Here is a 12,993-nt window from a genome sequence, read left to right as displayed (position 1 = left end):
ATATAGAGAAAGTACAAAATGTCAGTATGTAATTTAAAGTGCCATTTTAGTCTAATTCTATTTGGCTTTAAGAAACAACTGTTGTATTTTGTCCCCTTTAAATAATAGCAGGTGTACTGTGTAACAGGTTTAGAGTAGAAGAACTTGCCCTGAGTAGGTAGTCAGAACATAGGAGTAGTTTGAAGAAGGCTTTTTTATTATTCAATACTTCAGTAATGCATAAGTAACTAGAATCACAGAATCAGACAAAAATTAGTTATAGTGTTTTACCATTCCTACGACAAAAAATATTTTTCTTTATTGGTACTAAAAATTTCCCCACTTGTTTCTTCCTTTCCTTTCACCAAGCAACTCTGAGCTGTCCATAAACCCCACTTAAATAACTGAAGAGGGAAAATAAATACCCCTCAGTCTGCTTTTCAGGTTAAACAAGCCCAGTAGCCTCCCCTCATATGTCATATGTCTTTCCCGCAAACCCAGGAATGCTCACAACCATCCTGATCATCCTCCATTTGGTTTCTTCTGTTTTCTTGACAACTCTTTTCTACTGGGAGGGCTCAAAAATTGAAACTAGATGCAGGCTCACTAGTGCCCAGCAGAGGCGAATAATAACTTTCCTCGACCTGCTGGCTACGCTCTAATTAATGCAAGTGTATAGGAGGTTATCTTTCATCACAACAAGGGTGGACTGACTCATGTTCAGTTTGGTGTCAATCAGACCTTAGGTTCTTCTCTGCAGAGCTGCTACCCAGTCATTCAGTCACTGACCTGTGGTGTTGCAGTGCTGTTGACGTTCTCCACCCACCTTGTTCTCCGCCAGTTGCGTGTTTGCCTTTGTTCACAGAGCTCTTGCTATCCCATTCTTTCCATCTGGCAAAGTCCTCCAGAACGGGACCCATGCCCTCAGTGTATCATTCTCTCCCTCCCCTCCAAGTTAATAACAACCACAGACTTCCTGGACATGTCGGCTCTCTTATCACCCAGGTCCCTGGTGGAGATGTCACCCTAGCATCCTCTGAAATGCAACCTGGAACAGAGACTTTGAACTGTCGACTACTATCTTTTTAGACCAGTAGTCCAGCCAGTTATTCACCCACTCTGTAGTCTACCCTGCTCCTCTGTTAGGGCATGAGACTGTGTCAAAAGCCTTACTAAGGTGGAGGAAAATAGCATCCATGCCATGTTGCCCAGAGAAATTGTAGATGTCCCATCCCTTGAAGTGTTGAAGGCCAGGCTGGATGGGGCTTTGAGCAACCTGGTCTGGTGGGAGGTGTCCCTGCCCAGGGCAGGGGGGTTGGAACCAGATGATCTTCAAGCTCCCTTCCAACTCTAACCATGCTATGATTCCATGATTCTGCGTTTCTACAAGGCTGGCCACATGCTCTGTCCTCTCAGGATGTGGACCAAAAAAGAAGTGGAAACCCAACCCGAGTCTGAAATGTTCTCTAACATGCATTTAGCCATGCTTATCTGTTGAAATTTACTATGTGTAGTATACTTCCTCAGACATACCAATGCATGAAAAATCATCCCCAGTTCAGTAAGCAGTTATAAATTAACAGTACAGGAAACCAATGTTTTTAAAAGATGAGGTGCTGTATGAAGTTGTCCACCAGTTTACAGATCTGTCCCTGCTTAGCATGCTGCAGTTTTTATTCTCCTCTCCATTTTGTTTTCACCTTTTATTTCCCCTTTTTTCTACAGGTTGCCAATGAAAGAGGTTCTGTTTAGCTGTGATGGTGAGTACTACTGTTTTTCTGACTTGATCACATTCACACTTTGAATAACTACTTATTTAGTCTCACTTTAACAAATTTTTATGGTGTTTTTAGGAAAGATGATAGGATGCTTTAGATACACATTTTAGTGTTTGGATAATAATCTGGCTATGTTTGGTGAATGATTTGCTTCTAATAATTACCAATGCAGAATAATTCTACTTCTTAACATCACAGAATAAAGTCACAATTGAATAAATTATAAGTGGGATGCAATCAAACAGTTGGAAGAAATTGAGGTATGATCTGGAATTAGATTGTGAAGTGATGTCATTGAAATAAGATGAATATCATTTTATATTTGAGTACATAACCACATAGTGCTATTAAAGTGAATAGTTTGCTAGAGTTAAACTATACTATATTGCAAATAATGTGCTGTGTTTGAGTGCAGATATAATGTAGTACTTAACAAGGGAGGTCAGAAAATAGGTGATATAGAAAAGGCTGAAATGCTCAATCCTTTTTTTTTGTTTGTCTCAGTCTTCACATAAAGGTTTAATTATGACTAAAAGTTTATTTCAGTTATCATTAAGAATTTGGGAGTAGGATCATAGAGAGAAAAGGAGAAGAACACCTGAAGGAATGCTGAGCTAAATTGGAGTCTTTAGGATTGCACAGCCTAATGAAACTTACCCTAAAATACTTAACCAAAGCAATCTCTCAAATGCTAGTGATTAAGAAGATTAATAAGTTCCCAGAAAACTGGAGAAAGGCAAACGCAATGTAATATCTAACAAAGGAGTAAAGGAAAATCTAAATAGTTACAGAAAAGTCAGCTCTTCCAAGACACTGGAACAAAGTATTAAATAAGCCATTTGTAGGCATCTAGAGAATAGTAAGGAGATAAGAGGACTTGCACAGGGACACATCAGAAACAAATCCTATCAAGGTGATCTCGTTTCCTTCTTTGACAGCAAAATAGATATAGGGGATGTGTTTGATACAGCGTATCTTTGACACAGTCCCACATGACATGAGTCAGCAAAGCAGATACAGATGAAATTAAATTCATATAAGGTAGATGTGGAACTGATTGGAAAAGCTGTGCTAAGAGAACAACCATTTGTTGCCAAAGTGGGAGAACATCTCGCAGAGGCTTCCACAATGCTGTCTTCTAGCTCTAGCACTATAAAACATTGCCATTAATTACTTGCTTAATCACAGGGACTGTAAACTTACCAAATTTACAGATAGTGCCCACTTGGGAGGACTCTCAAGCAGCTTGGAAGGTAGGATTAGAATTCAAAAAGTGTCACGTTAGAGGAACGGACTGAAATCAATATGATAAAATTCACTGAAGACAAATACAAAGAAATAGGAAAAGCATGGACAGAAAAGGAATGACAATAATACTTCAGGAGACAACCTGATGATTACAGGGGACCACAAATTGAATCTGACTTGAAGAGGCGATGCTCTTATGAAAAATGCCCTTGCAGGGAGAAGTATAAGCACCCCCTTGCAGGGAGTGCTTATAATATGATGGAGGTAATTACTCATCTCTGTTCAGTATTAATGAAGAATCACTTGCATGGGATGTGGGAAACAAATGGGAGGTTTAGAAAAGATGTAAAGGTTTCAGTGTCTTCACAAAGGAAAAGAAATAAGGACAGAGTAGAAACACAGCAGTTTATATCTCTTCATACAGACTGTTATAAAGGGATATTAGTCATTTCTCCATCCTTCCTGAGAGTAGGAGAGAAAGAAATGGGCCTAAATTTCAGGGAGAGAGATTTAGTTTAGAATTTGGACAGTTGTAGGTCTGTGGAAATTTAAGTGCTAAACCAGTTTACCTCTGGCTGCTGCAAAGACAGGCATGGTATCTCGCGGGGTAGGTTTGGTCTGCCAGCTGTCATCTTCCCCCACAGCTGTAGCACAAACAAGGTGGCTGAATATATATATTTTTGTTATAGGAGTGACATTTGTTAGCCATATCATTGGGTTGTATAAATCAGGAAAACTAAGTGAGCTCAGTGCATGTTTACAGTTTACTAATCTGTGTTTTTGACAACTTGTATTCATGTGAAAACTCTTGTTTTGCAGCCCCGAATTAGAATCAAGAGCTAAAACCGTAGAGTATTTTGAGGCCTGTTTCTACATTGAGAAGAAATCCCCAGCGCAAATGTTATTTAAGGCCCCTTTTAAAGGAAAAAAAAAAAAAAAGTTGCTTCCAGTATGCTAATTGCAAAGCAGTAATAACAATCAAATATTCTTTCAAGGAATAATCTTATGTACTAGTGTAGTTAACCCCAGAGATACACACATGAACGTGCCCTATTGAAATATCATTTCTTGAAGTGCTTGCTGGTCTAAGAGATGCCCCATATAACACAGCATATTTTCTTTAGAAATAATATAAAATGTTGACATTAAATAAAGCTGTATTTTTGTTGCAAAGTGTTTGCTCGTTGTGTTTCTTATTTTTACTCCTGTGAATCTAGCTCCACGTATTTCAAGCAGCTGAGAACGAATGCCAGCATCGTCAGGACAGAAATGCTCCTGCGCTCTTAACCTTGGTCACATTTTGCCACCCCACAGACACTTAACGTTTTGTGAACTGCTCCAGGAATTATTCGCATTTGTGTCAGCACCCCCAGCAATCAGCATGCACAGCGATTCCCCCGTGACATGCAATATTCACAGCCCTTTTGGCCATTCAGCCTCGGTGCCAGCTGGTGAGTCCATGTGGAATTACCAGACGCGCTCCTGGAACAGAGGGAAGAATTACCTCTTTCCTCCCCAGTTTATGATGCTGGGTTTTTTTGACCCTGTGTTGCTCCCACACAATGTTGCCCCAGCTCACATCTTAAACAATTTGCTTCCTAAATGCAAGGTAAAACTCTAAGGAAGCTGACTGTCTGTGCTTGCACGAGTCAGCTGCTTTCTCCCCCATCCCTGGATCCTTTGAACCACAAATGACCCCACGTGATTGTATACGTATCTATGTTCAGGACCTTTCCATCACAGTCCTTGTCCTGGTGTGCAGGAGCTTTTTACCTCCTGACACGCTGCTATGTGTTGTGGTTAAGATCAGTATTTTAATGAGAGCGTTGCTGCTTTCATTAAAATTAATGCGACGAACTAATTTATAAAAGATTATCGTCCGTTAAAACATTAAAATTGCAAACAGTTTAAATGGGATAGTCCTTAGGCTACTCAGCCTCTTGCACTGTTGGACCTGGTGTAATTTCAATCCAGCCTGCATTTAAACTGCTGAACTCTGGAACTGTGAAAACAGAAGAGAAGTTGAAGTGAAATACACATTTTTCCCTTGATACAAGACACACAAGTCCTTTAGAATGTCATGAAGAGATTGATAGTCATATAAGGTTTGGTTTTGTATAAGTTTTTGGGTTTTTTTGTGGAAAAATAATAGGACTTAAGTGCGTATGTCTTGCAGACAGCATACCCATTAACTAGGTGGTGAAAAAAATAGTTGAGAAAAGCATTTCAGTGAGTTCAAGAAAGAGTTCCTGGGGACAGAAATCAACACGTGTAGATAAATATAACAAGCAAGTATCAAAACTTTATCTAATAGTTATAAATTCATACACATAAACAAATATATAAATATAAATGTGTTATAAATATTGTACAAGGTGTAATCAGTCTAATCACCAAGGACCTAATAGTATTTCTTGTTTTCAGCAGAGCACTGAAGAGGGTAAAATTCATATTTAGAAACAGTGTTATCTGTGTGTTTCCCAAAAGCCTTAGTATGCTTTCCTGCCCATTTTTTCCAAGCATTTGCTTTGTTCTGAATTTTTTTCAGCCCCAAATTTCTTTTCCTCTTGAATTTGATTTTTGTAAAATCCCATCTAGCATCTATAACCAAGAGAATTATTCACATTATATGGTTTAAGTTTAAATAACCCAGATGACAGACGAAGAAAAGATGGGAAGATTTAGACTAGATACAAGGAAGAAATATTTTATGCTGAGGGTGGTGAAACACTGGCACATGTTGCCCAGAGAGGGGGTAGTTGCCCCATCCCTGGAAACATTCAAAGTCAGGTTGGACGGGGCTCTCAGCAACCTGATCTGTTTGAAGCTGGGGTTGTTCAGTCTGAGGCTGAGGGGAGACCTTCTCGCGCTCTATAACTACCTGAAGGGGGGGTGTAGAGAGGTGGGGGTCGGTCTCCTCTCCCAGGTCACAGGAGATAGGACAAGGGGAAATGGCCTCAAGTTGTGCCAGGGGAGGTTCAGATTGGATATTAGGAAAAATTTCTTCCCGGAGAGAGTTATCCAGCATTGGAATGGGCTGCCCAGGGAAGTGGTTGAGACACCATCCCTGGAGGTGTTCAAAAGGCGGGTTGACATGGTCCTCAGGAATATGGTTTAGTGATTTTTTATTGCTTATTTCTTATTTATTTTCTTGTCAGGGTTAGGTTGATGGTTGGACTAGATGATCTTTAAGGTCCCTTCCAACCTAGAGGATTCTATGGTTCTATGATTCTAAGATGTCTCTGCTCATTCCAGGGGGCTTGGACTAGATGACCTTTAAAGGTCCCTTCCAGCCCACGTTATTCTGTCATTCTGCGATTCTATGATGAATCCTATTCTGCCATTAGTACATGGGAGAGAAATGACATTGCAGGATAATACCTTTGGTGCAGTGGTTTTGCTTTAAAAGCTGTTACTGCATTGCATCCATTAATAATAAAGAGTAATAAGTATAGACTATTGCAGCCATTACAAACCAGTGATGTATTTTTTGCAAGGAGTCACCGGTTAAATTTTCATTTGAGTTCAAAGGGATGGCCCGTAACGTTGCAGAGTTTAAACTGGAGATATGCAATTACATGGTTTCTCTGATGCATTAAGTTGTGTCTACTGGCAAATGACTGAACTGGGGTCTGAAGTCCTGGTTTCTTCCTAGACTGGCTGAGAGTCACTTCATTTCCCTGGCACAAGGTAGCAGTATTGCAATTCTCCCCCTGGGTCCAGGTCCAAGGCTTGACTCCAATCTGCTTGCAGCAGCCAGGACAAGGGAAGGTGCCACAGTCTTCTGGTGGGATGGAGTCTGCTGTCCATCCTGGGAATGACCTTGAGCACCCAGAGTCTCACCTATTGACTGTACTCTGGAAGACGACTTGAAATGAGATTTTTGTGATGGCTCATTCAGATAAATCAGGGAAACTTTTGAAAGACAGTCTGTGGAATAATCTTGGGGAATCAGCTTTAAAGAGATTCTTGAACATTTTTAACTGTTTTTTATTTGTTACTCCACAGTGATGTTAATGTTTGAATTCCTGCCAAATGTGTGGTGTTTTTTGAAGCTCAAGTGTAGACATCAGGTAGTGCTGAAATAGGTAAAAATCAGATATTTTTGTACTGAACGGTGCAAACCAGGACTAGAACCCTAACTCAAAAGTTTAGCTCAGCTGTTATGCTTGGAATAGGTCCGGTGCAAACCAGGACTAGAACCCTAACTCAAAAGTTTAGCACAGCTGTTATGCTTGGAATAGGTTAATCTTCAGTAGAGAAAAAGTATCATGTTTAACTGTTTCTAAATAGTTACAGATAAGTCAATGCATGCTTTCATGTAGTGAACAGAGGGCTACTTTTGTTTACAAAGGAAACTACTCTAAAACAAAAATATTTGCTGAAACACAATAGAATATATTCATGGGGTTTTTTTAAGGTTTAAACACATGTCAACAATTGGGAAAAATAGATTTTATTAAGTTTCAGCACAGTGTTTTGTGTCACAGAACAAAGCTGTTCAGAAGCATAAGTTACGTTTTCACATTCCTTTAAAAGACCTCTCATTCCTCTGTAAAGTAGCTCACGTCAATTCCAAGCAAAACCCTTGCCTCTGGTTTATCATCAGCAAGTCTTCAAAGTTGAAAATTAAAAAAACTCCACCAAACAAAGCCAAGTGAAACCAAAGGTTTGTAACTTAAAACACAGATATGCCCCTTCATTTAATCTGACTGACTGATAACATTTACCACATATGGTAGTTTTTTTTCTTTCTTATGTTTCCAGAGCAAGGAGATAACTTTGCCAAAATATTTCCAAAGATCTGTAATAACAAAGAAGATTTGCGTTTTTCTAATAGCAGTGCAAATCAGGAGCCAATTTCCTGGAATGGATGGAGCTGCATAGACATAAGGAAAAGAACTGTCTTATCATTTCCAGCAAACACTTCACTTGAGTTTCCATGAACATGTCTTTTCTCATTTTCCTCACATTATATTTGATGCACTATAGCAGTCAGTGACAGACTTAACATTGTCCAGACTTTTGTCTCATAAACAAAATTTAATAAAGAAAACACAGAGCAACTTTGAAGGCTAAGATTTATGTCCTATTATGTGAGGTAGAGTGATTGCATGTTGGTGACCTTGGTCTTTCTATTAACTCCTACACAGAAGACTGCCGGCAATAGAGCAAAATAAAAACCCCGTGGTCTGGAATTTTCCCTCATCCGCAGTCCTTTAGCTGTGGTGGGGATAGTGTGGGAGGCAGATCCAATAAAAGCACTGCGGGCAAGAGCTTGTATTAAAGACTTGAACATTTGGACTACAAGCCCATATATATAAACACAGACACATACACATATTCCCTCTTAACGTCTCCGCCATTCACGGCAATGCATCCGAACCAGCTGTGCTGCCAGCTGTGCTGTCAAAAGTAGCTGCCCTTCAATCCTATGACCTCTCGCAGCACTGAACAGCCGGCTGAAGTCACAAAGGGAAAGATCCCCTTCACTCCCGAAAAACAGTCTGCCATCAACTTCTCCAGGTTCCTCGCATTTACTACAAAACGGAGACAGATGGATGACTGGTTTTTACCTCTGCTCGTTCAGCTTACTGGCTGTAACAGTTCCAATTTGAATCTATGATATTTTTTGTAATTTAGCCTTATGTGCTATCTTTGCTAGGAACTTCAAAGTTCTTTGCTGCTTTTTTTTTTTTCTGAATCTTTTGAGTTTTGGCAACAATACTGTGTATATTTCTTCAGGTCTGCTGTTCAAAAACCTAGAAATCATAGATCGAGTATTAAAGGCTGTTAAACTTACCTTTTGATATCTGCTCTTTGTGGTTCTATTAATACATCCATTTCCTTTTAAAAAAGATATGAGCACTCATCAGTGGGTATTTTTTACACTATTTACAATGATTGCCAAGTTCATTTTCACTAAAGAAATGCAAGCCTGAAAAGATATATTTGGGTAACAATTTATACTGAATATCACTGGACTTTTTCTGAATTTGTCCACAGTGAAACAGGGCAAAAAGAAGCATATAAAGCTAAACTAGGGCACTGGGAATGAGACTGAAATGGGGGATGCAGGATAAGTTTACTGCAGTGATAGAGCCCTGCATATCAGGAAGGAAAATATAGATGAAATGCAATCTAAGTGTTACATAGATTCCAATCATATGGAGAAGACATTAGTTACAGTTAAATGAAACCCGAAGGAAAGAGAGCTTCCTGTGACACCATGTACTCATTCCTCACATTGTTTTCATTTCAGAAGTTAAAAATACAGAACTAAAAATATTGGACCGTGTATATTCTGTTTATTCTGAAACCTCTACTATAATCTTTCTCACTTGCAAAAGAATGCACCCAGCATTTCATAATGATGAATACATAGTTGTACTGTTTCCAGTATCTCTGTATCTTGGGCAAATAAATCAGTTTACAACATGTTTGACTAATAATTAACAAATACAGACTCTTCCTAGAAAACCATAGCCTGCAGCTTTCTGTTCAGATTTCTTTCCGAACACTGACTGAAGGTATTACATCTACAGTAAAGGAACAGTTACTGATAAATTGAAGCACAGAGAGCCTCAAAAAAAGGCTGAAAGAGGGAGAAGAATGTGGCTCAAAAGTCAGATATTGCTTTTATATTGCATTGCAAGTGAAGTTTGGACTGCAAAGCAGCTTGACTCGAGAAGAAACTTCCCCCGAGGACTTTACTCCGTTGAAGACGGCAGTTCTGCAAAGTGGAACAGGCTAAAAAGGAGTCTGTATCAAGGAAGGTCCTGCAGGATACGAGGCTGCTGCACAGGAAGAGACGATGACTGCAGCTTTAACATCGTCTCCAAGGCAGCCGTATGTTACTGTGACCAGTACTGTACCTCAGGTTCTCCTGGCCCTGTAGACTGTTGTGCCGACTACTGGGATGTCTGTGACCACCCCGTTGAGCCCACCAGGTCAGATGAGCCTTGGCCACCTCCTGCATCAGGTAGGTATGGTGGAAATGTTCAGTTGGCATTAGCGCTTCATGATAAAAATATACTTGGAAGTAAAATTACCAATTAATCTTTAGAGTATATACATCCTAAAAATGTGACTGAAGACATAGCAGACGAAGACACTGAGTATGAAACGGGAATACGATCTATGCTTGCTGTTATTTCTTTGTCTCTAGGGACATATTTTTAGCATTGGTTAGATCATCTTTCTGTTGGACAGAACCTCTGTTTTACCTGAAACTTCTCAGTTATAACCTCATTGGGTCAAAATTAGGGCAATCTCAACAATTTCAATAGAGCTTCACAGATTAACAGGAGACGCACAACAAGCTCTAAATGTTTGTATCCCTCAGTACAAATAAATCAACAGAAAAATGAGGGTTTTCCTGAATGATACTGGTCTGAGGTATTCTACAATGGTTTTAATTCAGTATAGCTTTCCTGTGGACACTATTTTTCCTGCGGGACACTATTTTTCCTGCAATGGCTCAGGAGTAGCAGTAGGTGAAGGGATGTGGTTGGAACAAGGATTTCTGGCATATTTTAGTCTCTTTAGTTTGTAGTAGATGTTCCTCCAGGACTACTCTAAACTCAGACTATTTTTTTTAGAACTAGAGGTTGCAAAACAATGACCCACAAACAGCCGGTCCTCCCTTGGACCCTGCATAGGCCAAATCTCTGTTGGTGAGAAAAGCTTAGAACTGTGATTTTAAGACTATGTAGACTCCTAACACTGGTAGACCAAATCTGGCTGAAAATGTGGAGACTGTACCAAACTTTCAACAGCCTAAAATTTGGAAAAATATTAGCACAATTTTTTAAAATTGATCATTTCTTTGCAATAGCCCTGCTGCTTACATTCCAGCACTCGGACCACAAGCTCGTCAGGAGGCTGTGCTCTTAAGCCGGGCAAGCAGCCAAAATCTGATACGTGGGAGTGACAGAAACGCTGTAAAACAAATTTGATCTCCCAAAGTGTTGCTAACCATCTAAAAGAATGTGCTATGCTTTGTGTAAATAAAGGCATTTGTTCCATATTTGTTTGGTGTGATGGTGTATATTATTTCCAACAGATCAGGGGGCTGTTCTCGTAAGCTCTACATAAACATTTAGCAGCATTTCAGCTCCAGAGTTGACAGCCTGTGGGTCTCGTTTGGCAAACTGTTGCATGGAAACTACACATCACTACAAAACCTTCAGCAGTTTTCCATGTGGGCCCCGCTGTAGGTCTACCTCTAAAAAGTAAAAGTGTAACAGAGAAGGTTTAGATAAGGGAATAGGTGAGGGATAACACTTTTACTGCCTTTCTTAGTCCAATTTTTTGCATGCCTGTTCACTGGTTTGTAACTCCTGGACTGTACATACCTGCCAGAGGTAGTAGTTATATTTACTCTATTCAAGCACCTTTATTTGCCCTAATGGTGAGCTTAGATCTTTTTTTTTTCATATCTCGTCTCCATAGGGGATCCTGTTTTTCTGATCCTTAATGTGTTTCCCTGATGGAAAGTCTGCGGTTTTTTTCAATCTGTTTATTGGATATTTGTTATGTGAGTAATTTAAAGGGTAAAAGGAAAATAATAAAGCAAGGAAAATACTGCAGTAAAAAAACCAAAGAAATATCTAAAGGAACGTTCTAGAACTGGAATGTCTGAGGAACAGGGAAGAGAGAATCTAATTGGAAGGAAAAAATGCAGAAATAAAAAGGACTGTATGCCTGGAGATTAAGCAAACTATGAACTATTTTTAGAAATGACATAAGTATATTAGCTGACTTCTAGTAACCCAGACTACACTTCTGCCTTTGGCTAAGAATTATTTAAACACTAGAAGACCACATACGCCAAAGCACTTTTCACCTGGAAGATTTTGATCTTTTGGTTGCCTGTGGTTTCACTCTCAGTGCTTCCTGAGTCATATTTCTTTAAAGAAACCAATAAACTGGAGTGCTTTCCATGGGTCGGAACGAGCAGCAGCAATAAAACTGCTCGGTTCTTTCTTTCTGGATCCCCGTTTATTCACTTCCTTGGTGCAGGCCGCAGCAAGCAAGCAATGCTGTGATTTCTTCCATGGGTGCGTCCCGTGCCAAGGGCCAGTCTGGATTTAACCACGTGGAACTGCTTTGACTTTGCCTTTATGAAGCCAGCATTCAGTATGTTTCAGAAGAAACTGTGCATATTCCTGCCCTAGATACCAAATAGAAGTTCTGGATTTTTTTATTATTGTTATTAATTTTTTTTGTTATGAGAAGAATTGTTAAAGTTTTATTTATTAGCTATATTTATTATTTCTTTGGTCATTTTGTTTCAATTGCTTTGATGGTACAAAAAACCCTGTTGGAGTCAACACACTGGATCTCTTCCTAGCAATGCTATAAAAGTGAAGTCTAGATTGTTTGCTAATTGCTTTCACACTACACAATCAGGATCTGGCCTACAAGTGATTAAACCTAGAGACATTTCACTCACAGAAGTACTTACATCAACACTGAGGGTAAATGAAGTGAGAGCTGTAAGGGTATAGGAACTCTGGACTGGGAGGGAAGTCCTCGTTTATCAAATACTCTTCCTTTCAATCATGATTTTCACATCATATCATCCCATTCATCGGGCTGCCTCTTCAAATTAATTAATTTCCCACTTAATATATTAATATTCCAACCTAATTTTCTGTCACGGATAGACAATCTTGCTGTGTTCTCACGCAAACAGTGTCTTTTGGCTCAGATATCTCTGCTCTCTGTCACTGATGCCTCAGGCAACACTCCTGGCCCGCTATATTATAATTTAGCTAGACTAAAGAAACTCTATGACTTTAATCTTCAGTTCCCTAAGCATAAATTATTAAAAAGCTTCTTCCGTACTTGTCAAGGTTTCCATTTTTTCCTGATCTCTGCCAGCAGAGCTCCAATGCAGCTCTATCATGTTACTCAGATGCTGCATCAATACTTCCTTCCCTCGATGTATTTGAAATAGCTTGCTTGATGCCCCCTTCCAGCT

The 12,993-nt window shown here is 39.5% G+C and overlaps 1 protein-coding gene and 1 long non-coding RNA gene across 3 annotated transcripts in view; both read left to right on the top strand.

Moving 5' to 3' along the window:
* The window catches only part of TINAG (tubulointerstitial nephritis antigen), a 55,442-nt gene that overhangs the window by 1,816 nt on the left and 40,633 nt on the right, over window positions 1-12,993 (top strand). Inside the window, exon 2 of one of the 2 annotated variants that reach the window (XM_014948942.1) lies at window positions 9,636-9,987. In XM_014948942.1, the coding sequence (XP_014804428.1) occupies window positions 9,636-9,987 (352 nt within the window). Of the gene's footprint in view, window positions 1-9,486; window positions 9,988-12,993 lie in introns of those variants that run through there. The other variant, XM_014948941.1, reaches the window with a different exon arrangement.
* On the top strand, window positions 31-4,178 carry LOC106892060. The gene is made up of 2 exons (XR_001412816.1): window positions 31-1,739; window positions 3,825-4,178. It is a non-coding gene; the product is annotated as an uncharacterized LOC106892060 (long non-coding RNA).

The sequence above is a fragment of the Calidris pugnax genome, unplaced genomic scaffold (assembly GCF_001431845.1).
Source record: "Calidris pugnax isolate Ruff unplaced genomic scaffold, ASM143184v1 scaffold141, whole genome shotgun sequence".
Taxonomy (NCBI): domain Eukaryota; kingdom Metazoa; phylum Chordata; class Aves; order Charadriiformes; family Scolopacidae; genus Calidris; species Calidris pugnax.
Note: the sequence above shows the minus strand (reverse complement) of the source record. Positions and strands in the feature narration are given on the sequence as shown.